The 26456-nt window shown below is 39.8% G+C and overlaps 1 protein-coding gene across 1 annotated transcript in view; it reads right to left on the reverse strand.

The window, feature by feature from the left end:
• Positions 1 to 26456, reverse strand: part of SHROOM4 (shroom family member 4) — a 268891-nt gene that overhangs the window by 136065 nt on the left and 106370 nt on the right. The window contains exon 2 of the mRNA XM_019823826.3: positions 2790 to 2941. Coding sequence (XP_019679385.3) covers positions 2790 to 2941 — 152 coding nt within the window. The remainder of the gene's footprint in view (positions 1 to 2789; positions 2942 to 26456) is intronic.

Below are 26456 nucleotides of genomic sequence, written 5' to 3' on the forward strand. Positions count from 1 at the left end.
TTCATGTTCACATCTTTGTCACCCCTAATGATTTCCCTGTGAATTTTGTGCTTTGAAGGTTAGGCTGCAAAGCACACTAGAGTTCTGATGTTCTCCTTATTTAATAATGCTTAGTTACTCCAATTATGCTTCTTTTATACCCCAGGGAAAGGAATGGGAATGAGATTCCTTGAGAATTCACTACATGAAAGGTATTTTATATAAATTGCCTTATATAATCATCACAACAGTGCCATTATATAGGAACTATTATTTCCCATGTGATGGAACTAGGCAGTGCCATACATGGATCTGACTCTAAAGGAAAAACTACCAAGCGACCTCTCCAAAAAGCCTTATCTAAAACGTAAATCCTGACCAATTCAAGACTGAATCAGTAACAATGTGTCTGTTGTGTAAGGCATTTATTAACATGTCCCTTCCTATCCAGGTATGTGAGCAGGGATAGCTTAATCTTAGGTACCAGCAAGTTATCCAATAAATCAATGGGATCCTATGTAACCTCACCCTTACTAACTTAAAACCCTTTCTCCCTTATGTATTCCCTCAAGATAAATCACTTGGATGTAGAGCATGAGAACAGTGGAAGAATTACAGATGGCTTCTGTGTTTCTGGTTTGGTTGAGGGCATAGTTGATCCCAGGCACAGAGATAAGGGGCTTGGGAGGAGAAGATTATATGTTAGGTTTTGAGCATATTGTGCTTGAAATGCTTTTGAGACATTTAAGTATAGATGTCTGGTAGGCAGTTGACTATATGGGTCTGTGGCTCAAGAGATATAGTCACAGATACATATAAATGATAATTGAAGCTCTATAACTGAGTGAGGTTTTTCATGGTATATTAATGAAGTTAGAAAGAGTGGAACTAGAGAAAACACCAACATTTAATGGATGATCAGAGGAAGATCAGGTAGTAGAGGAGCCTGGTGTTAAAAAGCAAATGAGGGGCGCCTGGGTGGCGCAGTCGGTTAAGCGTCCGACTTCAGCCAGGTCACGATCTCGCGGTCCGTGAGGTCCGTGAGTTCGAGCCCCGCGTCGGGCTCTGGGCTGATGGCTCAGAGCCTGGAGCCTGTTTCCGATTCTGTGTCTCCCTCTCTCTCTGCCCCTCCCCCGTTCATGCTCTGTCTTTCTCTGTCCCAAAAATAAATAAATGTTGAAAAAAAAAATATTTAAAAAAAAAAAAAAAAAAGCAAATGATTTCTCCCGCTATGTTCATCTGTTGAGTTTATCAAATTCTACATGTGAGTGAAATCATATGATATCTGTCTTTCTATGGCTGACTTATTTAGCTTAGCATAATACACTCGAGTTCCATCCAAGTCGTTGCAAATGGCAAGATTTCACTATTTTTCATTGTCAAATAGTATTTCATTATATATATATATATATATATATACACACATATATATACCACATCATTTTTTTAAACAAGTGATTCATGTATTTATTTTATTTATTTATTTTTTCAATGTATGAAATTTATTGTCAAATTGGTTTCCATACAACACCCAGTGCTCATCCCAAAAGGTGCCCTCCTCAATACCCATCACCCACCCTCCTCTCCCTCCCACCCCCCATCAACCCTCAGTTTGTTCTCAGTTTTTAAGAGTCTCTTATGCTTTGGCTCTCTCCCACTCTAACCTCTTTTTTTTTTCCTTCCCCTCCTCCATGGGTTTCTGTTAAGTTTCTCAGGATCCACATAAGAGTGAAAACATATGGTATCTGTCTTTCTCTGTATGGCTTATTTCACTTAGCATCACACTCTCCAGTTCCATCCACGTTGCTACAAAGGGCCATATTTCGTTCTTTCTCATTGCCACGTAGTACTCCATTGTGTATATAAACCACAATTTCTTTATCCATTCATCAGTTGATGGACATTTAGGCTCTTTCCATAATTTGGCTATTGTTGAGAGTGCTGCTATAAACATTGGGGTACAAGTGCCCCTATGCATCAGCACTCCTGTATCCCTTGGGTAAATTCCTAGCAGTGCTATTGCTGGGTCATAGGGTAGATCTATTTTTAATTTTTTGAGGAACCTCCACACTGTTTTCCAGAGTGGCTGAACCAGTTTGCATTCCCACCAACAGTGTAAGAGGGTTCCCCTTTCTCCACATCTTTGCCAACATCTGTTGTTGTTCCTGTGTGGTTAATTTTAGCCATTCTGATAGGTGTGAGGTGGTATCTTATCATAGTTTTGATTTTTCAAAAATGTATCGCTAATTAATTTGTCACACGTGTGTCTTTTCTCCCCTATCAGGCTATATATTCCTTAAGGGCAGCGTTTATATCTTAGAGGCTGCCACAGCTTCCAGAATGCCTATTATGGCTGGTAGTAGGGTCTCTTTAAATAGGTGTCATTGATTTTAATAAAAACTTGAAAAAGAAATAAATCTATGTGATTGAGCAGTGGCAGCCTGTTATGAAGGGTACAGAAGAACATCAGGTTAGATAGGCTCTTGGTGTGTATGGAGTCATTTAGTTCTCTCAGTAGCAAATAGGGAGACCAAGTCTTGCAGATGTGAAATAAGTTTAAGCAAGATGACACGGGTAGTGTCATCGATGTGAACTAAGGTAACATGGGTAATATGTGGCAGTGTCATGAGTTGAACCAAAGACCCTTTCTCCTATGCCACTCTGCTTCAGCTGTCTGCAAAATTCGGTTTATGAGAAACACCTCTTTTTCTGATGATACTGATAAGAGACATAACTGTATTGAGGCTTTAGTACCAACCAAGTGGTCTCAGCGGTCCCTGTTCCTTACAGAAAATCTCCCTGTGCCTTACCTCCTGACTATGAGCTTGAGGATCCGGAAGGAGCCTTTGATGAGGATGAGGGCCTCTTGGCGGGATCCATACAGTGGAGTGCCATTGATATTCACCAGTTCATCACCGGTTTTCATCTTCTGGGACAAGGCTGCCTTGCCCCCATCTTCAATCTGTGTTGTAGAGAACAAAACAGAAAGCAGGTGGTGAGATGACCCCTTACCCAAAATTTGACATCCTGGTTCCTCCCAACCTCTGAGCCTCAAGTAGTACTGGGGGATGGCTCCAGGAAGCTCCAAGAAACAGCTAAGAAGCTCATCACAGGTCATTACTTACTGAAGGCAAAGCTTGGGCAAACCCTTCAGGAAGGAGACAACACAGAAATAATGCAATTTCTGCTCTGGAGGAATCCACGGTTCATCTGGGAAGAAAAGTGCTTCTAAATGAGAATAATGTTTGGAAGGAATGGGACAGTGTGAGCTGAAGGAGCAGCATGGCATAGCAAAACATGCCCACAAATTACAGACAGAAGAGCTAGGCTGCAGCAAAATGACCTTTGGCAAGTCCTTTCCTATCTTTGGTCAGCCTTTGAAGTCTGATAAATTTGAGTTTGAATTTTGGTAGTAGTATTTCCTAGCTGTGTGACCCGGAGAAAGTTACCTGACCTCTTTGTGTCTCAATTACCTGATATGTGAAGTATAAATAACAAGAGTACCTACCTCACAGGGTTGTCAACACATGAAATATCTGAGAGCAGTTAAGTCCTCAATCATTGTGAACTCTGATGATCATAGCAAGGGAGTTGACTCTGAAGACCTTGAGCTTCCAGCTCAGTATGCTGTGAGTGGCATTGCAAATTCAAAAAAGTATGTACAAACAAAGTACCTGATCATTTACCTATGTCTCCAACAAGTGCCTAGAACAGTGCTTCTAGGGTCCTGGAACATAGTGGGAATTCACCAAAATCTGGAAACATGGGTGTTCACTGTTTCACCACAGCCTACAGAATTTCCATTGACCAGGGCAATCTTGGCAGAGAGGTATTCAGGCTGGAGGGCATTGAAAGCAAAGGGATAAATAATAGCAGGTAGGGTAGGCAAAAGAAAAGCAAAGCAGAATGTCCCTGCTGCGGTGGGGGGGGGGGGAGGGCTTGATTATGGCTACTTTTATATTCCTTCTACCACCAAGGTGAAGTCTACCAATTAGAACACCAGTTCCATCCATGGTGGCAGAAGTCATCTCATCCATCCATTAATCATTCCTCAAGTTTTTAGTAAATATCTAGCATGCACAGATCAGCATGCTAAGTGCTAGACATACTGAAATGAACAAAGCACACATGGCACCCAGGCTCAAGGTTAGGTTACTGTCTGAAGTTCATATGTCCACAGAGATGGTTAAGTAAAAAAAAAAAAAAAAGTCCACTCCACTGATAAAATCAGGAAGCGATGTTTGCTTGTTTGTTTTTCTCCTCAGGACAAGTGAGGCAAGGATGATTAAGCCATACAGTGTTTAGGGAAAGGCAGATTCTAAGTGGGGCAACTAAAGGTTGGTCCTTTCTGCAGGTGTTTTTACATTTCTACTCTTCTTCTAATCTTTTTCTCAGTCTTTTATAGCACCCCTCCAATCTATCCCCCACCATGAAAGTCAGAATATTGTTGAGGTTTAGGTTGGCCAGCTCATGTACAATTTGGCAGTTGAGACCTCCTGAATACAGAGAAAAATGTTAATTCAGGATTTTAAAACTCCATCAAATAAATTGAAATTCTAAGTTAAATCACAGACTTATTAAATTTATTGCTGCTAACCCAACATTTGTGTTTTTTTAATTAACCTTTGTCTGACAAATCATAGGTTAGCCAAGTGACATTGAATATATATATACTTTTGTTCCAGTACTTGGGCCACCACTCAAGATAAAACAAGCCAATATTGGTAAATGGGGAACAACTTTCAGCAAATTAATTAGGATCACATTCTTATTTCCATTGTCATTATCATTATTACTTCACAGTCAGTGCTGCCTGCTGCCAAAAAAAAAAAAAAAAAAAAAAAGCAAAGTGCTGTACTTGAATTTCAGAAGTTCTATTTGAATGACTCATTCCTTTGGCATCTGAAGAAGGCCCTCAGCATCAGGCAGGACTTTCAAAAAGGATCAGCCATCTAAAAGGGCTTCCTTAGGCTAACAAAGCGCCATAAACAGGAGCCTAACTAAGGAATACTAATAGATTTTTCCTGTTGATGTACATTAGTCTGCATTCACTCTACCCATTTTTTATTCATGCAACTCAATTATCTATATTACTGTTACCAATAGCAAGTCTTCCCTTCATTAAGTATTGATATTAAGTACCACCTCAAGTTAATTAAGCACTTTGTTACATCAACAAGATCTCTGTTTATTCTAGGCCAGAAAATGAAAGGAGGGGGGATCTTTTAAACTAAAATCTTAATTATTGCTGCAGGAAAAGCTTAAGCATTTTGCATTCCCTTCTGCCACTGGGGATGCCACCGAGTCCTTGCAGGGACTCTTTCTTGGACTGTAAGCCTCAGGTCAACTACGCATGCCGCTTTTCTGTTTACTGCCCTTTCTCAGTCACTAGCAGCCTCCTCCTCAGGACAGATGTGTTGAGTGTAATAATACCAATTTAGCACAAGTGCAAGAATCTGCAGACAACAAACCAGTAAATTATGGGTAGCTGGCACAATCCTAGAGTCCAGATGAGTCTGGATCAGGAGATGAAATTGATTGAAGGTCCCTCGGACTATACTCCAAACCAATCCTTTCCCAGACCCTGGGCACTTACTGATTTATGCAACTGATTCCTTTTTACTTCTCCTGACTTTTTGATGCTTTTAAAAATTATTGTTTACTAGTCTTTCTTCCACTCCACCTCTTCATTACAGCATGTCTTCCATTTATTGTTTTGCTTCCTGATAGCCAGTTCTCCAGGTCAATGGCTCAACCGCATATTTGCTTACATAGAAGATAAAACAGCTGCTCATTTTTCTATCAAGGAAAAAAAAATGAAAAGGGAAGGAAGGAAGGAAGGAAGGAAGGAAGGAAGGAAGGAAGGAAAGGAAGGAAGGAGGAAGGGGGGAGGCAGGGAGAGAAGATGCATATATTCTTTTATAAAATGTTTTGTTTTCCCTTTCCACCACCCCATTCATAAGTCTGGCTGAGGCCCAGGGAAACTGTGAATCAACAAACTTGCTGAGGATAACATGCCCTGCTTGAGGGGCTGTGTACCATTATTTGATACTGCTTATTCAGTAAGTCTGACAAACATCCTAGCCCTTCCTGAATCAGACTTTTAGGGTGGCTTTCTTGTTTCATTTCAAGTGTTGGGAATTCTCAGATTGGACCCAGACACACTGGAATTCAGTATAAACACACATCACAAAGACCAATGTAAATGATGGTTAACTTAGGTGTCATTTTGGATTTTCTAAGCGATTTCTGGGCTAGCAGTGAGTGGCATAAAGGTCATATAACCAAAAGCCAGCTCATGTCTGGAAAATGGGAAGAGCTGACTGACCTTGGACAAGTCCCTTTCCCCTCTTGTGGCTTCTTTTACCCTTACTGATAAAACATGGGGATCTGACTAGATGATCTCTGAGGGCCCTTGGAGCTCTGACATCCAGTGACCTGTGAACAGTTAACAAAATCATGCATTATCCTTCTGCTGGCACAGATAATCCCAGCTTTTTGCCCCACTGTACTTTGCCTTCACCCATGTTTCACTCCTTCAAGACTGACTAACATCCATCTCTCATTTCCCTGTGGTCTTTATCCATTGTTTTGGAGTGGGCCATCAAGGTTGGAACACTTTGAAAAGCACAGTTGGGACACTGAGAGAAAGAGATTCCTGAATGAAGCCCAATTTTGTGCTAATGAGCTGGCAACTTGGAAACTTTTGATGCATCTCCAATGAAGCATGAAGTGCTCTGATACCTGTCAACAAAGTGACAAGCTGGCCCCTTGAGAGTCAAGGCAAAGGAAAATGGACTTAGAAACACTTACTGGCTTTTTAGTAGTAGCTTTTATTTAGTCAGATGCTAGCAGGTACTTGCTTGGGGCTTTTGAATAGATTTAGGAGATAAAAGAGAGTGAAGGAAAGAAAAGTTAAATAAGGTTTATCTTTTCAAAGGCAGTCATCTGCAACAATAACCAACATGTATTGAATGCTTATTATAATAGTGTAAGAGCAGCATTAAAAATCAATGGCATGACTGTGAATACCTCAGCTTGCTACACAAAATTTATTGTAAAAAAAAAAATAGGTATTGACTAAAACTTTCCTGGCCAGTTCTAGGAGTTTCTGGACAAATTACCAGCCCACATTCCTACTTCCACCAGCTTGTCTATAGTCTAAGAAGGCAAACAACATAGTTAAACATAGTTTAATATAGTCAATTGTTTACATTGATTTATTTTTTTGCAAATAGACAGAAAAGGTCCACCTTAAATAGTGGTCATATTGCTTAAAAAAAAGAATCTCCTCTGAATGTCTTATTAACACCCTTCAAAAGATTTTCAAGTTTTTAGTGACACTTTAGACACCAATTCAGTAATTCAGTCTTTTTTGGGGAATCAACTGAGAGAAAATGTAGAGAGGGTATAAAAGGTGGATTTAAGAAGTTTTGGGGTACCTGCGTGGCTCAGTCGGTTGAGTGTCCAACTTCGGCTCAGGTCATGATCTCATGGTTTGTGAGTTCCAACCCCAGGTTGGGCTCTGTGCTGACAGCTCAGAGCCTGGAGCCTGCTTTGGATTCTGTGTTTCCCTCCCTCACTGCCCCTTCCATGTTCATGCTCTGTCTCTCTCTGTCTCTCTCTCTCTCAAAAATAAACAAACATTAAAAAAAGAAGTTTATTAGGAAGTAGTTATATTAGGAAGTAGGATTATAAAATAATCGATACAGTCCATGCTTATTTTGAAACTTAGTTTGAAATCTTGAGCTATATCTGTTTCTGATCTGCCCTCTCTCCCATATTGGTATCCCTTAGAATTTGATAATGGTAGGAAAAATTCATCAGAGTGCCCTGGACAGGGAAGACAGAGGCCTTGAAACATCTGCCATCTCTTTGCCATAGCTTTCAAAACTCTGATGCCAGGCTTTGGACATACTGGCTGCCGTAACTTCTTTTTCTTAGCAACTCTTTTCCTTCAAAATCCCTCTCAAATTTCCAAAGTAGTTTAGACTGGAAAAACAAGAAACTCTGCTTTTCCTCATCTTCCCTACTTTACCCAAAGGCAAAACAGAAAACATAACCTGTCTCTTAAACAAGAATTCAAAAACAACCACCAATTAAAAAGATATAAATGGGCCTGGTTCTATGTGGTAATCCCTTTATGCAGATAGATTGAGGAGGTGGACACCAAGTGAGGAGATTTTTTCCCCTCTACTATCTCAGAAGCAGATGCCCAAATCCTACATAGAGCTGCTCCAAGAGTGTAAAGTTCTGTAGATAAGGCCCATGGTCTCCCCTGATCTTGGACCAATGGAACTATGCTATGCCACACAGCATGACCTATCCTTACAGACAGTGCCTTCCTCTCTAGCTGCTTAATCACCATCTAGTTAACTAATCCTTACAACAAAGGTCCCCTAAACTCTGAATCATTAAATCTCCCTAGGGATTAGCCCAAGTTGAATTCTAAGTATCTTTGCCAAAAACTTAGTCCAGAACCAAGCTCGGTTCTAGGAATTTGGTGATAAAGAAAGGAGTAGAGTCAAAAGCACTGCATCCTACATCAGCAATCAAAAGCAAATTGGTCTTTACTCCTACCAATTCAGATCATCCTGCTATATCCATAAATCAAGTAAGGGGAAACAAACATCACTGTGCAAAAGTCAGCTCAGGGCTTCCTACATTATCAGCAAATATGCTCATTGAGGTCCTGGTGACACTTTGTCAACTCTAGCTACTTATTTACACTGAAGTCTTTTGCTGACATTAATAATATTCTCAGTGTTCGTCAAAAAAATCAGCCTTTGGTGGTTCAGAACAATGATCTCCAGAGTGGGGTGTATATATCCCAGGTTATGCACAAGATAATCTACTGGAAGGGGAGATATTTGAACTTCTGTTTATGTTTACCTTTATCTAAAATAATTTAGGGGCACCTGGGTGGCTCAGTCAGTTGGGCGTCCGACTTCAGCTCAGGTCATGGTCTTGCAGTCTGTGAGTTTGAGCCCTGCGTCAGGCTCTGTGATAACAGCTCAGAGCTTGCAGCCTGCTTTGGATTCTGTGTTTCCCTCTCTCTCTCTGCCCTTCCCCTGCTCATGCTCTGTCTCTCTCTCTCTCCAAAATAGTCAAAAATAATTTAAAAATCAAGCATTATTAATATTTAATATCGGTGGTAGTAAATTATATAATTCATAAATAAAATTATGTGTACTGGAGACACAAACTTAAAACATTTTTGCTGGTGTAAATTTTTACTAAAAATTTGGCCAAATCATAGACTTAAATGAGAGGGTTAAAACCAAAAAGCTTTTAGAGGTAAACATAGGAGAATATCTTTGTGACCTTGAGGTGGGCAAAGATTTCTTGGACAGGATGCAAAAGCAATAACCATAAAAGAATGAGTGCTATATTGGAGTTCATCAGAATAATATATATATATATATATATATATATATATATAATATATATATATATATATTATATATATATGTATACATACATACATACATACATACATATATATTCGTCAAAAATGTCACTAAAGAAGTAAAAAGGCAAGTCACAGACTAGGAAAAAATATTCATACTACATATACCTGACAAAGGACTTGTATCCAGAATATGAAAAGAACTCCTACAAATCAAGAAGAAAAACACAGCCAATTAACAATTGGCAGAAGACTTGAACAGGTACTTCACTAACGATAGCCAAATACCCAATAGACACATGAAAAGGTACTCAATATCATTATTCATCAGAGAAATGCAATTTAAAGTATCCATTAGAATACTTAAAACGACTGGAAATACCATGTATTGGCAGGAACATATAGCATTTGAACTCCACACTGCTGGTGGGAGTATAAAATTGTACATTCAGTGTAGAAATTCTGTACACCCTCTGTTGGACCCAGAAATCCCACACTTAGGTATATACAAGAGAAGGAAATGCAGGTGTCCACAAAAAGATGTGATTGGACATAATAGCTTTATTCATAATAGACAAAAAAAGTAGGAACAACCCTAATGTCCATCAAAACACACACATCCAAGAGCTTGGGAAGATGATGGTGCAGGAGGACCCTGAGCTAACCCCACCCCACATTTACAACTCGTTATCATCTACATCCAAGTCAGTAAACAGGAGAGTGATCTGAAGACTGGCAGAACAAACTCCACAAACAAATATAGAGAAGAAGCAGCATCTAAAAGGTTAGGAAGGTCAGAAAGGCAGAGGCAGGAAGTGCCTGGGTGGCTCAGTTGGTTAAGTGGCAGACTTAGGCTCAGTTCATGATCTTGTGGTTCATAGGTTCAGGCCTCACGTTGGGCTCTGTGCTGACAGCTCAGAGCCTTGAGCCTTCTTTGGATTCTGTGTCTCCTTCTCTCTCTGCCCTTTCCCTGCTCATGCTCTGTCTCTGTGTCTCAAAAATAACAAATAAACGTTAATTTTTTTTAAAAAGAAAAGGCAGATGGGGGTTGCCTGCAGGAGAAAGGGAGCTGTATGCAAGGAGAAGAGAAACAGGAACTTGTACCAGGGAGCTCACACAGGGAAGACTAATCCCCATAAATTTTGGCTTTAAAAACCAGAGGGGATTAATTCTGTGAGTTTGTAAAACCAGTGGAACTTGGAGCCTGGAGCTTTAATATTCAGCTGCCTCAGTACTGGGCTAGCTGGGAGAGCTAGTGATTGCTAAATTGCTGACTTAAAGAGACAGCAGTCTATGCAGACAGGCAACATAAAAACAACAGTTTACAAAATTCTGCTGGCAAATGGGAGGCAGACCTATTCATATTGATTTTGGAGAGTGTTGTGGGACTTCTTTGAGAATGCATGAATTGGTAGGCTCGATTTCCCTCTCCCATCCTCCAGCATAAACACAGAGCCACCTGCAGGAGGCAAGTCTGCACAGACACTTGTAGCCTCGGCTCAGGACAAATTTTTTTTTAATATGAAATTTATTGTCAAATTGGTTTCCATACAACACCCAGTGCTCATCCCAAAAGGTGCCCTCCTCAATACCCATCACCCACCCTCCCCTCCCTCCAACCCCCCATCAATCCTCAGTTTATTCTCAGTTTTTAAGAGTCTCTTATGGTTTGACTCCTTTCCTCTCTGTAACTTTTTTTCCCCTTCCCCTCACCCATGGTCTTCTGTTAAGTTTCTCAGGATCCACATAAGAGTGAAAACATATGGTATTTGTCTTTCTCTGTATGGCTTATTTCACTTAGCATAACACTCTCCAGTTCCATCCACATTGCTACAAAAGGCCATATTTCATCTTCCCCATTGCCAAGTAGTATTCTATTGTATATATAAACCACAACTTCTTTATCCATTTGTCAATTGATGGACATTTAGGCTCTTTCCATAATTTGGCTGTTGTTGAGAGTGCTGCTATAAACATTGGGGTACAAGTGCCCCTATGCATCAGCACTCCTGTATCCCTTGGGTAAATTCCTAGCAGTGCTATTGCTGGGTCATAGGGTAGATCTATTTTTAATTTTTTGAGGAACCTCCACACTGTTTTCCAGAGCGGCTGCACCAGTTTGCATTCCCACCAACAGTGCAAGAGGGTTCCCGTTTCTCCACATCCTCTCCAGCATCTATAGTCTCCTGGTTTGTTCATTTTAGCCACTCTGACTGCGTGAGGTGATATCTGAGTGTGGATTTGATTTGTATTTCCCTGATGAGGAGTGACATTGAACATCTTTTCATGTGCCTGTTGGCCATCTGGATGCCTTCTTTAGAGAAGTGTCTATTCATGTCTTCTGCCCATTTCTTCACTGGATTATTTGTTTTTCAGGTGTGGAGTTTGGTGAGTTATTTCAGGGCAAATTTTTTAAAGCTCTGCACATGTCCCACCAATCACTGGGAGCACAGTGACCACTGCATTCCCTGCCCAGCCCCTGCACCAAGCTCAGTCACACTCCCCCAGTCACCAACATGTGCTGCACCCACCTTTGCCCCCAGCCACCACAGTGCTTAGGAATAGTGGCCCAACACAAGTTTTACTAACAAGGCTGCCATGCTCCCAAATTGCCAGGAGGGCATGCCTCCCTCATAGCTGGCCTGCCATGGTCCCACTAACACCACGACAGCAAGCACCACAACTGGCAGAGAGTCAGTGCAGATGACTACACTGAAAGGAAAAGTGACTTAGACAAAACACCAGCGTGTAAACAACACACAGGATACTCTCCTGAAGTGCCAAGTACTGGTGAACAGGGGATGTTACAATGCACGGCATTCCAGGACTCCTCTTCATGAAGTCACTCCTTTCAAGGCAGAAGACACAGCTGACATTCTTAACATAAAGAAACAGACATAGAGAGGCAGACAAACTGAGGAGACAGAGAAATTTATCCCAAGTGAAAGAACAGGACAAGACAATGGCCAGATATCTGAATGAGACAGATATAAGTAACATGCCTTAGAGAGACTTTAAAGCAGTGATCATAAGAATACTCACTGGACCTGAGAAAAGAGTGGAAGACATGAGAGAGACCCTTAACACAGAGATAAGGAATAACATAGCAGTCATAAAGGACCTAATAAACAAAACTAGAAACATGCTTGATGGAATGAATAGCAAGGTGGAAGAAGCAAGGAATGAATTAGCGACCTAGAAGCCAGAGTAATGGAAAGCAACCAAGTTGAAAAGAGAGAAAAAAGAATTACACAAAACAAAAGTAGACTCAGGGACTTGAGTGACTCCACCAAAGGTAATAGCATTTGTATTATAGGAATCCCAGAAGAAGAAGAGAGAGAAAAGGAGGCAGAAAATTTATTTGAAGAAACACTAGTTGAAAACCTCTGTAATCTAGGGAAGGAAACACACATCCAGATCAAGGAGGCGCAGAGAACTCCCATCCAAGTCAACAAAAGCAGACCAACATCCAGACATACTGTAATTAAATTGGCAAAATATAGTGATAAAGAAAATATCTTAAAAGCAGCAAGACAAAAGAAGTCACTAACTTACAACAGAAATCCTATAAGGCTAACAGGAGATTTTTCAATAGAAACTTGGAAAGCCAGAAGGGAGTGGCATGATATATTTAAAGTGCTAAAAGGGAAAAATCCGCAGCCAAAAATACACTATCCAGCAAGGCTGTCATTCAGAATAGAAGGAGAGATAAAGAGTTTCCCAGAAAACAAAAAATAGTGTTTGTGACCACTAAGCTGGCCCAACAAGAAGTATTAAAGGGTACTCTGGGTGGAAAGGAGAGACCAAAAGTGACACTATAGGGGTAAGAAACACAAAAGCATTAAAAACTGAATATTTCTGGGGCACCTGGGTGGCTCAGTCGGTTAAGCCTCCGACTTTGGCTAAGGTCACAATCTCACAGTTCATGGGTTCAAGCCCCGTGTTGGGCTCTGTACTGACAGCTTGGAGCCTGGAGCCTTCTTTGGATTCTGTGTCTTCCTATCTCTCTGCCTCTTCTCCACCCACGTTCTGTCTCTCTCAGAATAAACATTTAAAAAATTTTAAAAATGAATATTTCTATTAAGAACACAGTCAAGGACATCACAAAAAAGGGATATAAAATATAGTAACATATATCTAAAATGTGGGGATGAGAGGAGAAAAGAATGAGTTCAAACTTAAATGACCATCGACTTAATATAGACTTCTATATGCAGAAGAGGTTATATACAAACCTAATAGTAATCATATATCAAAAACCACTACTAAACATGCAAAGAATAAAGAGAAAGAAATCTAGATACATCACTAAAGAAAATCAGCAGATCATGAAGGAGAGAAAAAAGGACAGAGAAAAAGTTCAGAAACAACTACAAAACAAGTAATAAAATGGTAATAAATACATATCTGTCAATGATTACTTTGAATTTAAATTGACTCAATGGGACAATCAAAAAACATAGGGTATCAGAATGGATAAAAAAGGGGGGCATCTGTATGCTGCTTACAAGGGACTCATTTTAGACCTAATGACATGCAGATTGAAAATGAGGAGATGGAGAAATATCTATTATGCAAATTGATTTCAAAAGAAAGCCAGAGTCACAATACATGTGACAATACAGTCTTTTAAAACAAAGACTGTAACAAGAGACAAATAAGAACACTATATAATCATAAAGGGGACATTACAATAAGAAGATGTAACAATTGAAAATATTTATGCACATAACACAGAAGCAGAAGCACCCAAACACATAAAAACAGTTAATAACAAACATAAAGGAACTAATTGATATAATAACAGCAGGGAACTTTAACACCTGATGTACATAAATGAACAGATCATCTAAACAGAATATCTACAAGGAAACTATAGCTTTGAATGACACATGGGAACAGACAGACTTAACAGATATATTCTGAACATTCCATCCTAAAACAGCAGAATATGTATTCTTTTCAAGTGCACACGGAACTTTCTCCAGAATAGATCACATGCTAGCTGCAAAACCAGCCACAACAAATACAAAGAAGTTGAAATCATACCATGCACCTTTTCTGACAACAACACAATAGTGTCAAAACTAGAAGTCAACCACTAGAAAAAATCGGGAAAGGCCACACATACATGGAGGTTTTAAGCAATATGCTACTAAACAATGAATGGGTCAATGGAAAATCAAAGAAAAATTGAAAAGTACATGGAAACAAATTAAAACGAAAACACAATGGTCCAAAACCTCTGGGATGCAGCAAAAGCAGTTCTAAAATGGAAGTTTATAGCAATACAGGCCTATCTCAAGAAGCAAGATAAATCTCAAACAACCTAACCTTACACTTAAAGGATCCTAAGGGATCTAGAAAAAGAACAACAAACAAAACCTAAAACTAGAAGAAGGGAGGAAATAATAAAGATTAGAGCAGAAATAAATAATACAGAAACTAAAACAATAGAAGAGATCAATGAAACCAAGAGCTGGTTCTCTGAAAATATTAATAAAATTGATAAACCCATATCAAGACTTACAAAGGAAAAAAGAGAAAGGATTCAAATAAATAACAAATGAGAGAGGAGAAAGAAAAACAAACACCACAGAAATAACAAACAATCATAAGAGAATATTATGAAAAACGATATGCCGACAAATTGGACAACCTAGAAGAAATGGATAAATTCATAGCAACATATAAACTACCAAAACTGAAACAGAAAGAAATAGAAAATTTAAACAGACTGATACCAACCAAGAAATTGAAGCAGTAATCAAAAAATTCCCAACAAACAAAAGTCCAGGACCAGATGGCTTCACAGGCAAATTCTGCCAAATATTTAAAGAAGAGTTAATACCTATTCTTCTCAAACTATTCCAAAAAACAGAAAAGCAAGGAAAACTTCCAAATTCATTCTATGAGGCCAGCATTAGCCTGATACCAAAACCAGATAAAGACACCATTAAAAAAGAGAAATGTAGGAAACCAATTTGACAATAAATTTCATATTAAAAAATAATAAAATAAAATAATAAAAAATAAAATAAAAGAGAAATGCAGGCCAATATCCATGATGAACATGGATGTAAAAATCCTCAACAAAATACTAGCAAACTGAATTCAATAATACATTCCAAAAACCATTCACCACAATCAAGTGGGATTTGTTTCTAGGTTGCAAGTGTGGTTCAATATTCACAAATCAATCAACATTATACAGCTAATCAACAAGAGAAAGGATAAGAACCACACATGATAATTTCAATAGACACAGAAAAAGCATTGGACGAAGTACAACATCCATTCATGATATTAAAAAAAAAACCTCAATAAAGTAGGTTTAGAGGGAACATTACTCAACATAATGAAGGTCATATATGAAAAACCCATAGCTAATATTATCCTTAATGAAGAAAAACTGAGAGCTTTTCTGCTAAGGTCAGGAACAAGGCAAGGACGTCCACTCTCACCACCTTTATTCAACATAGTACTGGAAGTCCTAGCCACAGCAATCAAACAGCAAAAATAAATAAAAGGAATCCAAATCGTTAAGAGAGAAGTAAAACTTTCATTATTTGAAGATGATATGATATTCTATATAGAAAACCTGAACCACTCCACCAAAAAACTGCTAGAACTGATAAATTAATTCAGTAAAGTAACAGGATACAAAAATCAATTCACAGAAATCTCTTGCATTTCTAAACACCAAAGTGAAGCAGCAGAAAAATTAACAAAACAATCTCATTTACAGTTGCACCAAAAATAATAAGATACCTAGGAATAAACCTAACCAATGGGGTGAAAGACCTGTACTCTGAAAACCATAAAACACTGATGAAAGAAATTGAAGAGGACACAAAGAAGTGGAAAAACATTTCATGCTCATGGACTAGAAGAACAAATATTGTTAAGATGTCTATACTACCCATGGGGCGTCTGGGTGGCTCAGTCAGTTGAGCATCTGACTCTTGATTTCACCTCAGGTCATGATCACAGGGTTGTGGGATTGAGCCCCATGTCAGGCACCATGCTGAGCATGGAGACTGCTTGAGATTCTCTTCTCTCTCTCTCTCTCTCTCTCTCCCTCCCTCCCTCTCCCTCTCTCTCTCTTTCTCTCTCTCCTTTTCTCTCTCTGCCACTCCACCCTGCTCATGTTCTCTCTCTCTCTCAAATAAAAAATAAATACTTAAAAAAAAAGACTGTATGGTACTGGCACAAAAACAGACACATAGACCCACAACTATGTGGTCAATTAATCCTCAACAAATCATGAAAGAATGGAAAAGACAACGGGAAAAAGTCTCTTCAACATATGGTCTTGGGAAAACTGGACAGCAGCATGCAAAAGAATGAAACTGGACCACTTTCTTACACCACGCACAAAAATAAATTCAAAATGGATTGAAGACCTTAATGTGAGACCTGAAACCATAAAAATCCTAAAAGAGAACACAGGCAGTAATTTCTTTGACGTTGGCTGTATCAACTTCTTTTCAGATAGGTCTCCTGAGGCAAGGGAAACAAAAGCAAAAATAAAGTATTAGGACTCATCAAAATAAGAAGATTCTGCACAGTGAAGGAAAAAATCAACAAAACTAAAAGGCAACCTACAGAACTGGAGCAGATATTTGCAAGTGACATATCTGATACAGACTTAGCATCCAAAATATACAAAGAACTTACAAAAATCAACACCCAAAAACAAATAATCCAATTACAAAATGAGAAGGAATAAACAGATGTTTCTCCAAAGAAGACATCCATATGGCCAACAGACAATGAAAAGATGTTCATTATCACTTATCATGAAGGAAATAGAAATCAAAACTACAATGAGATATCACTTTACACCTGTCAGAATAGCTAAAATCAACGACACAAGAAAACAGGTTCTGTCAAGGATGTGAAGAAAAAGAACACTCTGGCACAACTGGTGGGAATGCAAACTGGTGTAGCCACTCTGGAAAACAGTGTGGAGGTTCCTCAAAACATTAAAAATAGAACTACTTTATGATCTGGTAATGGCACTATGGGGTATTTACCCAAAGAATACAAGAACACTAATTCAAAGGGATACATGCACCTCTATGTTTATAGCAGCATTATTTATAATAGCCAAGATATCGAAGCAGCCCATGTGCCCATCGATGGATGAATGGAAAGGAAGATGTGGGGTATGTGTGTGTGTATATAAATTTATTATATTATTATATTATTTTTTATATATATAAAATGTATTATAAATATATATAATGGAATATTACTCAGCCAATAAAAAAGAATGAAATGTTGCTATTTGCAAGACATGGATGGAGCTAGAGAGTATTATGCTAAGCAAAATAAGTCATACAGAGAAAGAAAAGTACCATATGATTTCACTCATATGTGGAATTCAAGAAACAAACAAAAAAAAATGAGCAAAGGGCAAAAAAGAAGAGAGACAGAAATCAAGAAACAGATTCTTAATTACAGAGAACAAACTGATGGGTACCAGAGTGGAGGGGGATGGGAGGATGGGTTAAATATGTGATGGGGCTTAATGAACATACCTGTAGTGATAAGGGCAGGGTATTGTAGGAAAGTGTGAATCACTATATTGAATTACTATATTGTACTCCTGAAACTAATAGAACACTGTATGTTAACTGGAATTAAAATAAAAACTTAAAAACCCACACATACACAAAATTATACACTACACAGCAATAAGAACAAGCTATTGATGCACACAAAAAATTGGATGAATCTCAAAAATATTATGCTTAGTAAAAGAGAGCAGACTACAACAATACATCCTGTGTGATTCCATTTCAGATGTAGGTCAAGAACAGACAAAGCTAATCTATGTTGACAAAACTCAGAATATTGGTTACTTCTGGAGTGGGTGTGTACTGACTGTGAAGGTACATGAGCATTATTTTCAGTGGTGCTGGAAATGTTTCACATGTTGATCTGGGTGCTGATTACCTGGAACATTATACATATCTAAAAATTCATTGAGGGGCACCTGGGTGGCTCAGTTGGTTAAGTGTCTGACTTTGGCTCAGATTATGATCTCATGGTTCGTGGGTTTGAGCCCTGCGTCGGGCTCTGTGCTGACAGCTCAGAGCCTGGAGCCTGCTTCGGATTCTGTGTGTGTGTCTCTCTCTCTCTCTCTGACCCTCCCCCATTCATGCTCTGTCTCTCTCTGTCTCAAAAATAAATAAACATTAAAAAAAAATTTAAGGGCTCCTGGGTGGTTCAGTCAGTTGAGCATCCGACTTCATCTCAGGTCATGATCTCACAGTCCATGGGTTCGAGCCCTACATCAGGCTCTGTGCTGACCGCTTGCTCAGAGCCTGGAGCCTGCTTCAGATTCTGTGTGTCTCTCTCTGCCCCTCCCCCACTCACGCTTTGTCTCTGTTTTTCAAAAATAAATAAATGTAAAAAAATTAAAATAAAATAAAATAAAAATTCATTGAGACTTGTGCATTTTACTCTCTGTATATGTTATTCCTTAAGAATTTTTAAAATAAGGAGCACTAGACTACAGATTAAGGTAGGGACCAACAACCACCCACTGTTTCTACATACTCATAGCTTTAATCAAGGCAAAACATTTCATTTTAAAGGGCAATCATTCATGATAGGGCTATAATTTATGAATGTCCTCATTGTTCCTCTCTGCTTTGAGACAGTGCGTGTTCATAAAGTGAATGATTTCAGTAGGAAATTAAAATGAAGACAAACACTTCTTTTTTTTTATCTTAAGAGGAATTTTATTTATTTATTTATTTTTTTATATATGAAATTGATTGTCAAACTGGTTTCCATACAACACCCAGTGCTCATCCCAAAAGGTGCCCTCTTCAATACCCATCACCCACCCTCTCCTCCCTCCCACCCTCCACCAACCCTCAGTTTGTTCTCAGTTTTTAACAGTCTCTTATGCTTTGGCTCTCTCCCACTCTAACCTGTTTTTTTTTTCCTTCCCCTCCCCCATGGGTCCCTGTTAAGTTTCTCAGGATCCACATAAGAGTGAAACCATATGGTATCTGTCTTTCTCTGTATGGCTTATTTCACTTAGCATCACACTCTCCAGTTCCATCCACGTTGCTACAAAAGGCCCTATTTCATTTTTTCTCATTGCCACGTAGTATTCCATTGTGTATATAAATCACAATTTCTTTATCCATTCATCAGTTGATGGACATTTAGGCTCTTTCCATAATTTGGCTATTGTTGAGAGTGCTGCTATGAACATTGGGGTACAAGTGGCCCTATGCATCAGTACTCCTGTATCCCTTGGATAAATTCCTAGCAGTGCTATTGCTGGGTCATAGGGTAGGTCTATTTTTAATTTTCTGAGGAACCTCCACACTGCTTTCCAGAGCGGCTGCACCAATTTGCATTCCCACCAACAGTGCAAGAGGGTTCCCGTTTCTCCACATCCTCTCCAGCATCTAGAGTCTCCTGATTTGTTCATTTTGGCCACTCTGACTGGCGTGAGGTGATACCTGAGTGTGGTTTTGATTTGTATTTCCCTGATAAGGAGCGACGCTGAACATCTTTTCATGTGCCTGTTGGCCATCCGGATGTCTTCTTTAGAGAAGTGTCTATTCATGTTTTCTGCCCATTTCTTCACTGGGTTATTTGTTTTTTGGGTGTGGAGTTTGGTGAGCTCTTTATAGATTTTGGATACTAGCCCTTTGTCCGATATGTCATTTGCAAATATCTTTTCCCATTCCGTTGGTTGCCTTTTAGTTTTGTTGGTTGTTTCCTTTGCTGTGCAGAAGGTTTTTATCTTCATAAGGTCCCAGTAATTCACTTTTGCTTTTAATTCCCTTGCCTTTGGGGATGTGTCAAGTAAGAGATTGCTACGGCTGAGGTCAGAGAGGTCTTTTCCTGCTTTGTCCTCTAAGGTTTGGATGGTTTCCTGTCTCACATTCAGGTCCTTTATCCATTTTGAGTTTATTTTTGGGAATGGTGTGAGAAAGTGGTCTAGTTTCAACCTTCTGCATGTTGCTGTCCAGTTCTCCCAGCACCATTTGTTAAAGAGGCTGTCTTTTTTCCATTGGATGTTCTTTCCTGCTTTGTCAAAGATGAGTTGGCCATACGTTTGTGGGTCTAGTTCTGGGGTTTCTATTCTATTCCATTGGTCTGTCTGTTTTTGTGCCAATACCATGCTGTCTTGAGGATTACAGCTTTGTAGTAGAGGCTAAAGTCTGGGATTGTGATGCCTCCTGCTTTGGTCTCCTTCTTCAAAATTACTTTGGCTATTCGGGGCCTTTTGTGGTTCCATATGAATTTTAGGATTGCTTGTTCTAGTTTCGAGAAGAATGCTGGTGCAATTTTGATTGGGATTGCATTGAATGTGTAGATAGCTTTGGGTAGTATTGACATTTTGACAATATTTATTTTTCCAATCCATGAGCAGGGAATGTCTTTCCATTTCTTTAAATCTTCTTCAATTTCCTTCATAAGCTTTCTATAGTTTTCAGCATACAGATCCTTTACATCTTTGGTTAGATTGATTCCTAGGTATTTTATGCTTCTTGGTGCAATTGTGAATGGGATCAGTTTCTTTATTTGTCTTTCTGTTGCTTCATTGTTAGTATATAAGAATGCAACTGATTTCTGTACATTGATTTTGTATCCTGTGACGTTGCTGAATTCATGTATCAGTTCTAGCAGACTTTTGGTGGAGTCTATCGGATTTTCCATGTATAATATCAAGTCATCTGCAAAAAGCAAAAGCTTGACTTCATCTTTGCCAATTTTGATGCCTTTGATTTCCTTTTGTTGTCTGATTGCTGATGCTAGAACTTCCAGCACTATGTTAAACAGCAGCGGTGAGAGTGGGCATCCCTGTCGTGTTCCTGATCTCAGGGAGAAAGCTCTCAGTTTTTCCCAGTTGAGGATGATGTTACTTGTGGGCTTTTCATAAATGGCTTTTATGATCTTTAAGTATGTTCCTTCTATCCCGACTTTCTCAAGGGTTTTTATTAAGAAAGGGTGCTGGATTTTGTCAAAGGCCTTTTCTGCATCGATTGACAAGATCATATGGTTCTTCTCTTTTTTTTTGTTAATGTGATGTATCACGTTGATTGATTTGCGAATGTTGAACCAGCCCTGCATCCCAGGAATGAATCCCACTTGATCATGGTGAATCATTCTTTTTATATGCCGTTGAATTCGATTTGCTAGTATCTTATTGAGAATTTTTGCATCCATATTCATCAGGGATATTGGCCTGTAGTTCTCTTTTTTTACTGGGTCTCTGTCTGGTTTAGGAATCAAAGTAATACTGGCTTCATAGAATGAGTCTGGAAGTTTTCCTTCCCTTTCTATTTCTTGGAATAGCTTGAGAAGGATAGGTATTATCTCTGCTTTAAACGTCTGGTAGAACTCCCCTGGGAAGCCATCTGGTCCTGGACTCTTATTTGTTGGGAGATTTTTGATAACCGATTCAATTTCTTCGCTGGTTATGGGTCTGTTCAAGCTTTCTATTTCCTCCTGATTGAGTTTTGGAAGCGCGTGGGTGTTCAGGAGTTTGTCCATTTCTTCCAAGTTGTCCAATTTGTTGGCATATATTTTTTCATAGTATTCCCTGATAATTGTTTGTAACTCTGAGGGATTGGTTGTAATAATTCCATTTTCATTCATGATTTTATCTATTTGGGTCATCTCCCTTTTCTTTTTGAGAAGCCTGGCTAGAGGTTTGTCAATTTTGTTTAGTTTTTCAAAAAACCAACTCTTGGTTTTGTTGATCTGCTCTACAGTTTTTTTAGATTCTATATTGTTTATTTCTGCTCTGATCTTTATTATTTCTCTTCTTCTGCTGGGTTTAGGCTGCCTTTGCTGTTCTGCTTCTAGTTTCTTTAGGTGTGCTGTTAGATTTTGTATTTGGGATTTTTCTTGTTTCTTGAGATAGGCCTGGATGGCAATGTATTTTCCTCTCAGGACTGCCTTCGCTGCATCCCAAAGCATTTGGATTGTTGTATTTTCATTTTCGTTTGTTTCCATATATATTTTTAATTTCTTCTCTAATTGCCTGGTTGACCCACTCATTCGTTAGTAGGGTGTTCTTTAACCTCCATGCTTTTGGAGGTTTTCCCGACTTTTTTCTGTGGTTGATTTCAAGCTTCATAGCATTGTGGTCTGAAAGTATGCATGGTATAATTTCAATTCTTGTAAACTTTTGAAGGGCTGTTTTGTGACCCAGTATATGATCTATCTTGGAGAATGTTCCATGTGCACTCGAGAAGAAAGTATATTCTGTTGCTTTGGGATGCAGAGTTCTAAATACATCTGTCAAGTCCATCTGGTCCAATGTCTCATTCAGGGCCCTAGTTTCTTTATTGACCGTGTGTCTAGATGATCTATCCATTTCTGTAAGTGGGGTGTTAAAGTCCCCTGCAATTACCACATTCTTATCAATAAGGTTGCTTATGTTTATGAGTAATTGTTTTATATATTTGGGGGCTCCGGTATTCGGCGCATAGACATTTATAATTGTTAGCTCTTCCTGATGGATAGACCCTGTAACTATTATATAATGTCCTTCTTCATCTCTTGTTACAGCCTTTAATTTAAAGTCTAGTTTGTCTGATATAAGTATGGCTACTCCAGCTTTCTTTTGGCTTCCAGTCGCATGATAAATAGTTCTCCATCCCGTCACTCTCAACTAAAGGTGTCCTCAGGTCTAAAATGAGTCTCTTGTAGACAGCAAATAGATGGGTCTTGTTTTTTTATCCATTCTGATACCCTATGTCTTTCGGTTGGCGCATTTAATCCATTTACATTCAGTGTTATTATAGAAAGACACGGGTTTAGAGTCATTGTGATGTCTGTATATTTTATGCTTGTAGTGATGTCTCTGGTACTTTGTCTTACAGGGTCCCCCTTAGGATCTCTTGTAGGGCTGGTTTAGTGGTGACAAATTCCTTCAGTTTTTGTTTGTTTGGGAAAACCTTTATCTCTCCTTCTATTCTAAATGACCTACTTGCTGGATAAAGGATTCTCGGCTGCATATTTTTTCTGTTTAGCACACTGAAGATATCGTGCCAATCCTTTCTGGTGTGCCAAGTTTCAAAAGAGAGATCAGTCACGAGTCTTATAGGTCTCCCTTCATATGTGAGGGCACGCTTACTCCTTGCTGCTTTCAGAATTTTCTCTTTATCCTTGTATTTTGCCAGTTTCACTATGATATGTCATGCAGAAGATCGATTCAAGTTACGTCTGAAGGGAGTTCTCTGTGCCTTTTGTATTTCAATGCCTTTTTCCTTCCCCAGTTCAGGGAAGTTCTCAGCTATTATTTCTTCAAGTACCCCTTCAGCACCTTTCCCTCTCTCTTCCTCCTCTGGGATACCAATTATGCGTATATTATTTCTTTTTAGTGTATCACTTAGTTCTCTAATTTTCCCTTCATACTCCTGGATTTTTTTTCTCTCTCTTTTTCTCAGCTTCCTCTTTTTCCATAACTTTATCTTCTAGTTCACCTATTCTCTCCTCTGCCTCCTCAATCCGAGCCGTGGTGGTTTCCATTTTGTTATGCATTTCATTTAAAGCGTTTTTCAGCTCCTTGTGACTGCTCCTTAGTCCCTTGATCTCTGTAGCAAGAGATTCTCTGCTGTCCTGTATACTGTTTTCAAGCCCAGCGATTAATTTTATGACTATTATTCTAAATTCACTTTCTGTTATATTATTTAAATCCTTTTTGATCAGCTCATTAGCTGTTGTTATTTCCTGGAGATTCTTCTGAGGGGAATTCTTCTGCTTGGTCATTTTGGATAGTCCCTTGCGTGGTGAGGACCTGCAGGGCACTTCCCCTGTGCTGTGGTGTATAACTGGAGTTGGTGGGCGGAGCTGCAGTCAGACCTGATGTCTGCCCCCAGCCCACCGCTGGGGCCAGTCAGACTGGTGTGTGCCTCCTCTTCCCCTCTCCTAGGGGTGGGATTCACTGTGGGGTGGCGTGGCCCGTCTGGGCTACTTGCACACTGCCAGGCTTGTGATGCTGGGGATCTGGCATATTAGCTGGGGTGGGTAGGCAAGGTGCATGGGGGCAGGAGGGGTAGGCTTAGATCGCTTCTCCTTAGGTTATCCACTTCAGGAGGGGCCCTGTGGCAGTGGGAGGGAGTCAGATCTGCTGCCGGTGGTTTGGCTCCGCAGCAGCACAGAGTTGGGTGTTTGAGCGGAGCGAGCAAGTTCACTGGCAGGAACTGGTTCCCTTTGGGATTTTGGCTGGGGGATGGGCGGGGGAGATGGCGCTGTCGAGCGCCTTTGTTCCCCACCAAACTGAGCTCTGTCGTCTAGGGGCTCAGCAGCTCTCCCTCCCTTTGTCCTCCAGCCTTCCCGCTTTCTGAGCAGAGCTGCTAACTTATGACCTCCCAGACGCTAAGTCGCGCTTGCTGTCTGAACACAGTCCGTCAGGCCCCTCCGCTTTTACAAGCCAGACTCGGGGGCTCTGCTTGGCTGGCGAGCCGCCCCTCTGCCCTGGCTCCCTCCCGCCAGTCCATGGAGCGCGCACCGCCTCGCCGCCCTTCCTACCCTCATCTGTGGGCCTCTCGTCTGCGCTTGGCTCCGGAGACTCCGTTCTGCTAATCCTCTGGCGGTTTTCTGGGTTATTTAGGCAGGTGTAGGTGGAATCTAAGTGATCAGCAGGACGCGCGGTGAGCCCAGCGTCCTCCTATGCCGCCATCTTCCCTCCCCATCTCAACACTTCATTTTTTAATCTGCCAACTGGTAATGGTGAAGAGTTTTTTTTTTTTTAATCACCAACTCATTTCTATCCTGACATATCATAGAAATGGAATCAATCCCTTTTCTAGTCTCAGAGACATCTACTTCTGCTCTGCCTATCCCAGATATGTCTCTTTCTTGTGGTCCTCAGAATTGCTAATACCCACTGTGAGAACCAGAACTCCTGGTCAGGCCAAGGCTATATAGGCAACTATTTCTTCTTCAGGCATCATTCATTACTGCTTCCTACTGGATTGCCTATGAAGTTGGCTGTCTAATAAACTCTGCATTTCAGTGGTACAAGTGAGCAAAGAACCTTGCAACGGTGATGTAGTAGAGAGTTCAGGGAAGACTGGGTGCAAGGAAGGAGAAGAAAGGCTATGGTAGTATGTTAAAGACTTTGTTCCTAACTTCTAGAAGCTATAGAATTCACTATATACAACCATGATATAAGCTTCCTTGTATAGGGTTAAAACAGTTGAAGACAAACCAGAAGGTCCATATGATGGCCCCCAGCATTAAGATAGAACAGTGTGCAAATCTAGTGGGTGAGCCTACATGGCTGAAAACACCAAAAGTCTTTTTCATACCACCTAATATAAAACTGCTAGAAATAGGATATATTAACTTATTGGCATTTATGAACTGTACAATGAATGCTTGTAAGAAATGCCCCAATTAAACCAAAAATGGACATTAAATTCCAGCAGATAACTAGAAAGAGATGGAAATAATTCTACTTGGATTAATGTAATCTTTATTTCTCCAGCATCAACCCATGGTTGATGTTAAAACTATTTAAGTTGACCCAAAGAATCTTTTTAACTTTCCAGCTGAATGCAAATGAGTTAGATACAGTCTTTCAGCCCAAGATGATGTGATTAACTATCCGGAATCTGAACCATCCCAAAGCCAGGTTCACTCAATAACTCATTGCTGGTTCCCTGAAGCCATTTATTTATAACCCATTATGCAAAAAGCCAAAGACAGTTTCTAAAGAGTGAGCAAATCCAACATTAGTCATTTCTGACTGGAAAAAGACCAAAGGACTAACACCCTTCAGGAAAGGGACAAAAAGCTGACTCTGGAAACCACTCAGCTTGGTCTACTGTCTGGAAACCACTTGTCAAACTTACTGGGCACCCGCATGCCTTCTACCAGATGTGGACTAAGGAAGATGGAGTTTGCTTTCTATTTTCCACAGCTTGGCCCCTGCATTCTGCTTCCAGAACATTGTTTGCCTCTGCCCAGGCCCCCTTTCTCCAGCAGTGATTTTAATCTTTGGTCTTCACTGAGCACTCTGAACAGTGTTAGACGAAGAAGGAGGAAAAGGGACATTTAATTTCCTCCC

This window comes from Felis catus, chromosome X (genome assembly GCF_018350175.1).
Source record: "Felis catus isolate Fca126 chromosome X, F.catus_Fca126_mat1.0, whole genome shotgun sequence".
NCBI classification, from domain to species: Eukaryota; Metazoa; Chordata; class Mammalia; order Carnivora; family Felidae; genus Felis; species Felis catus.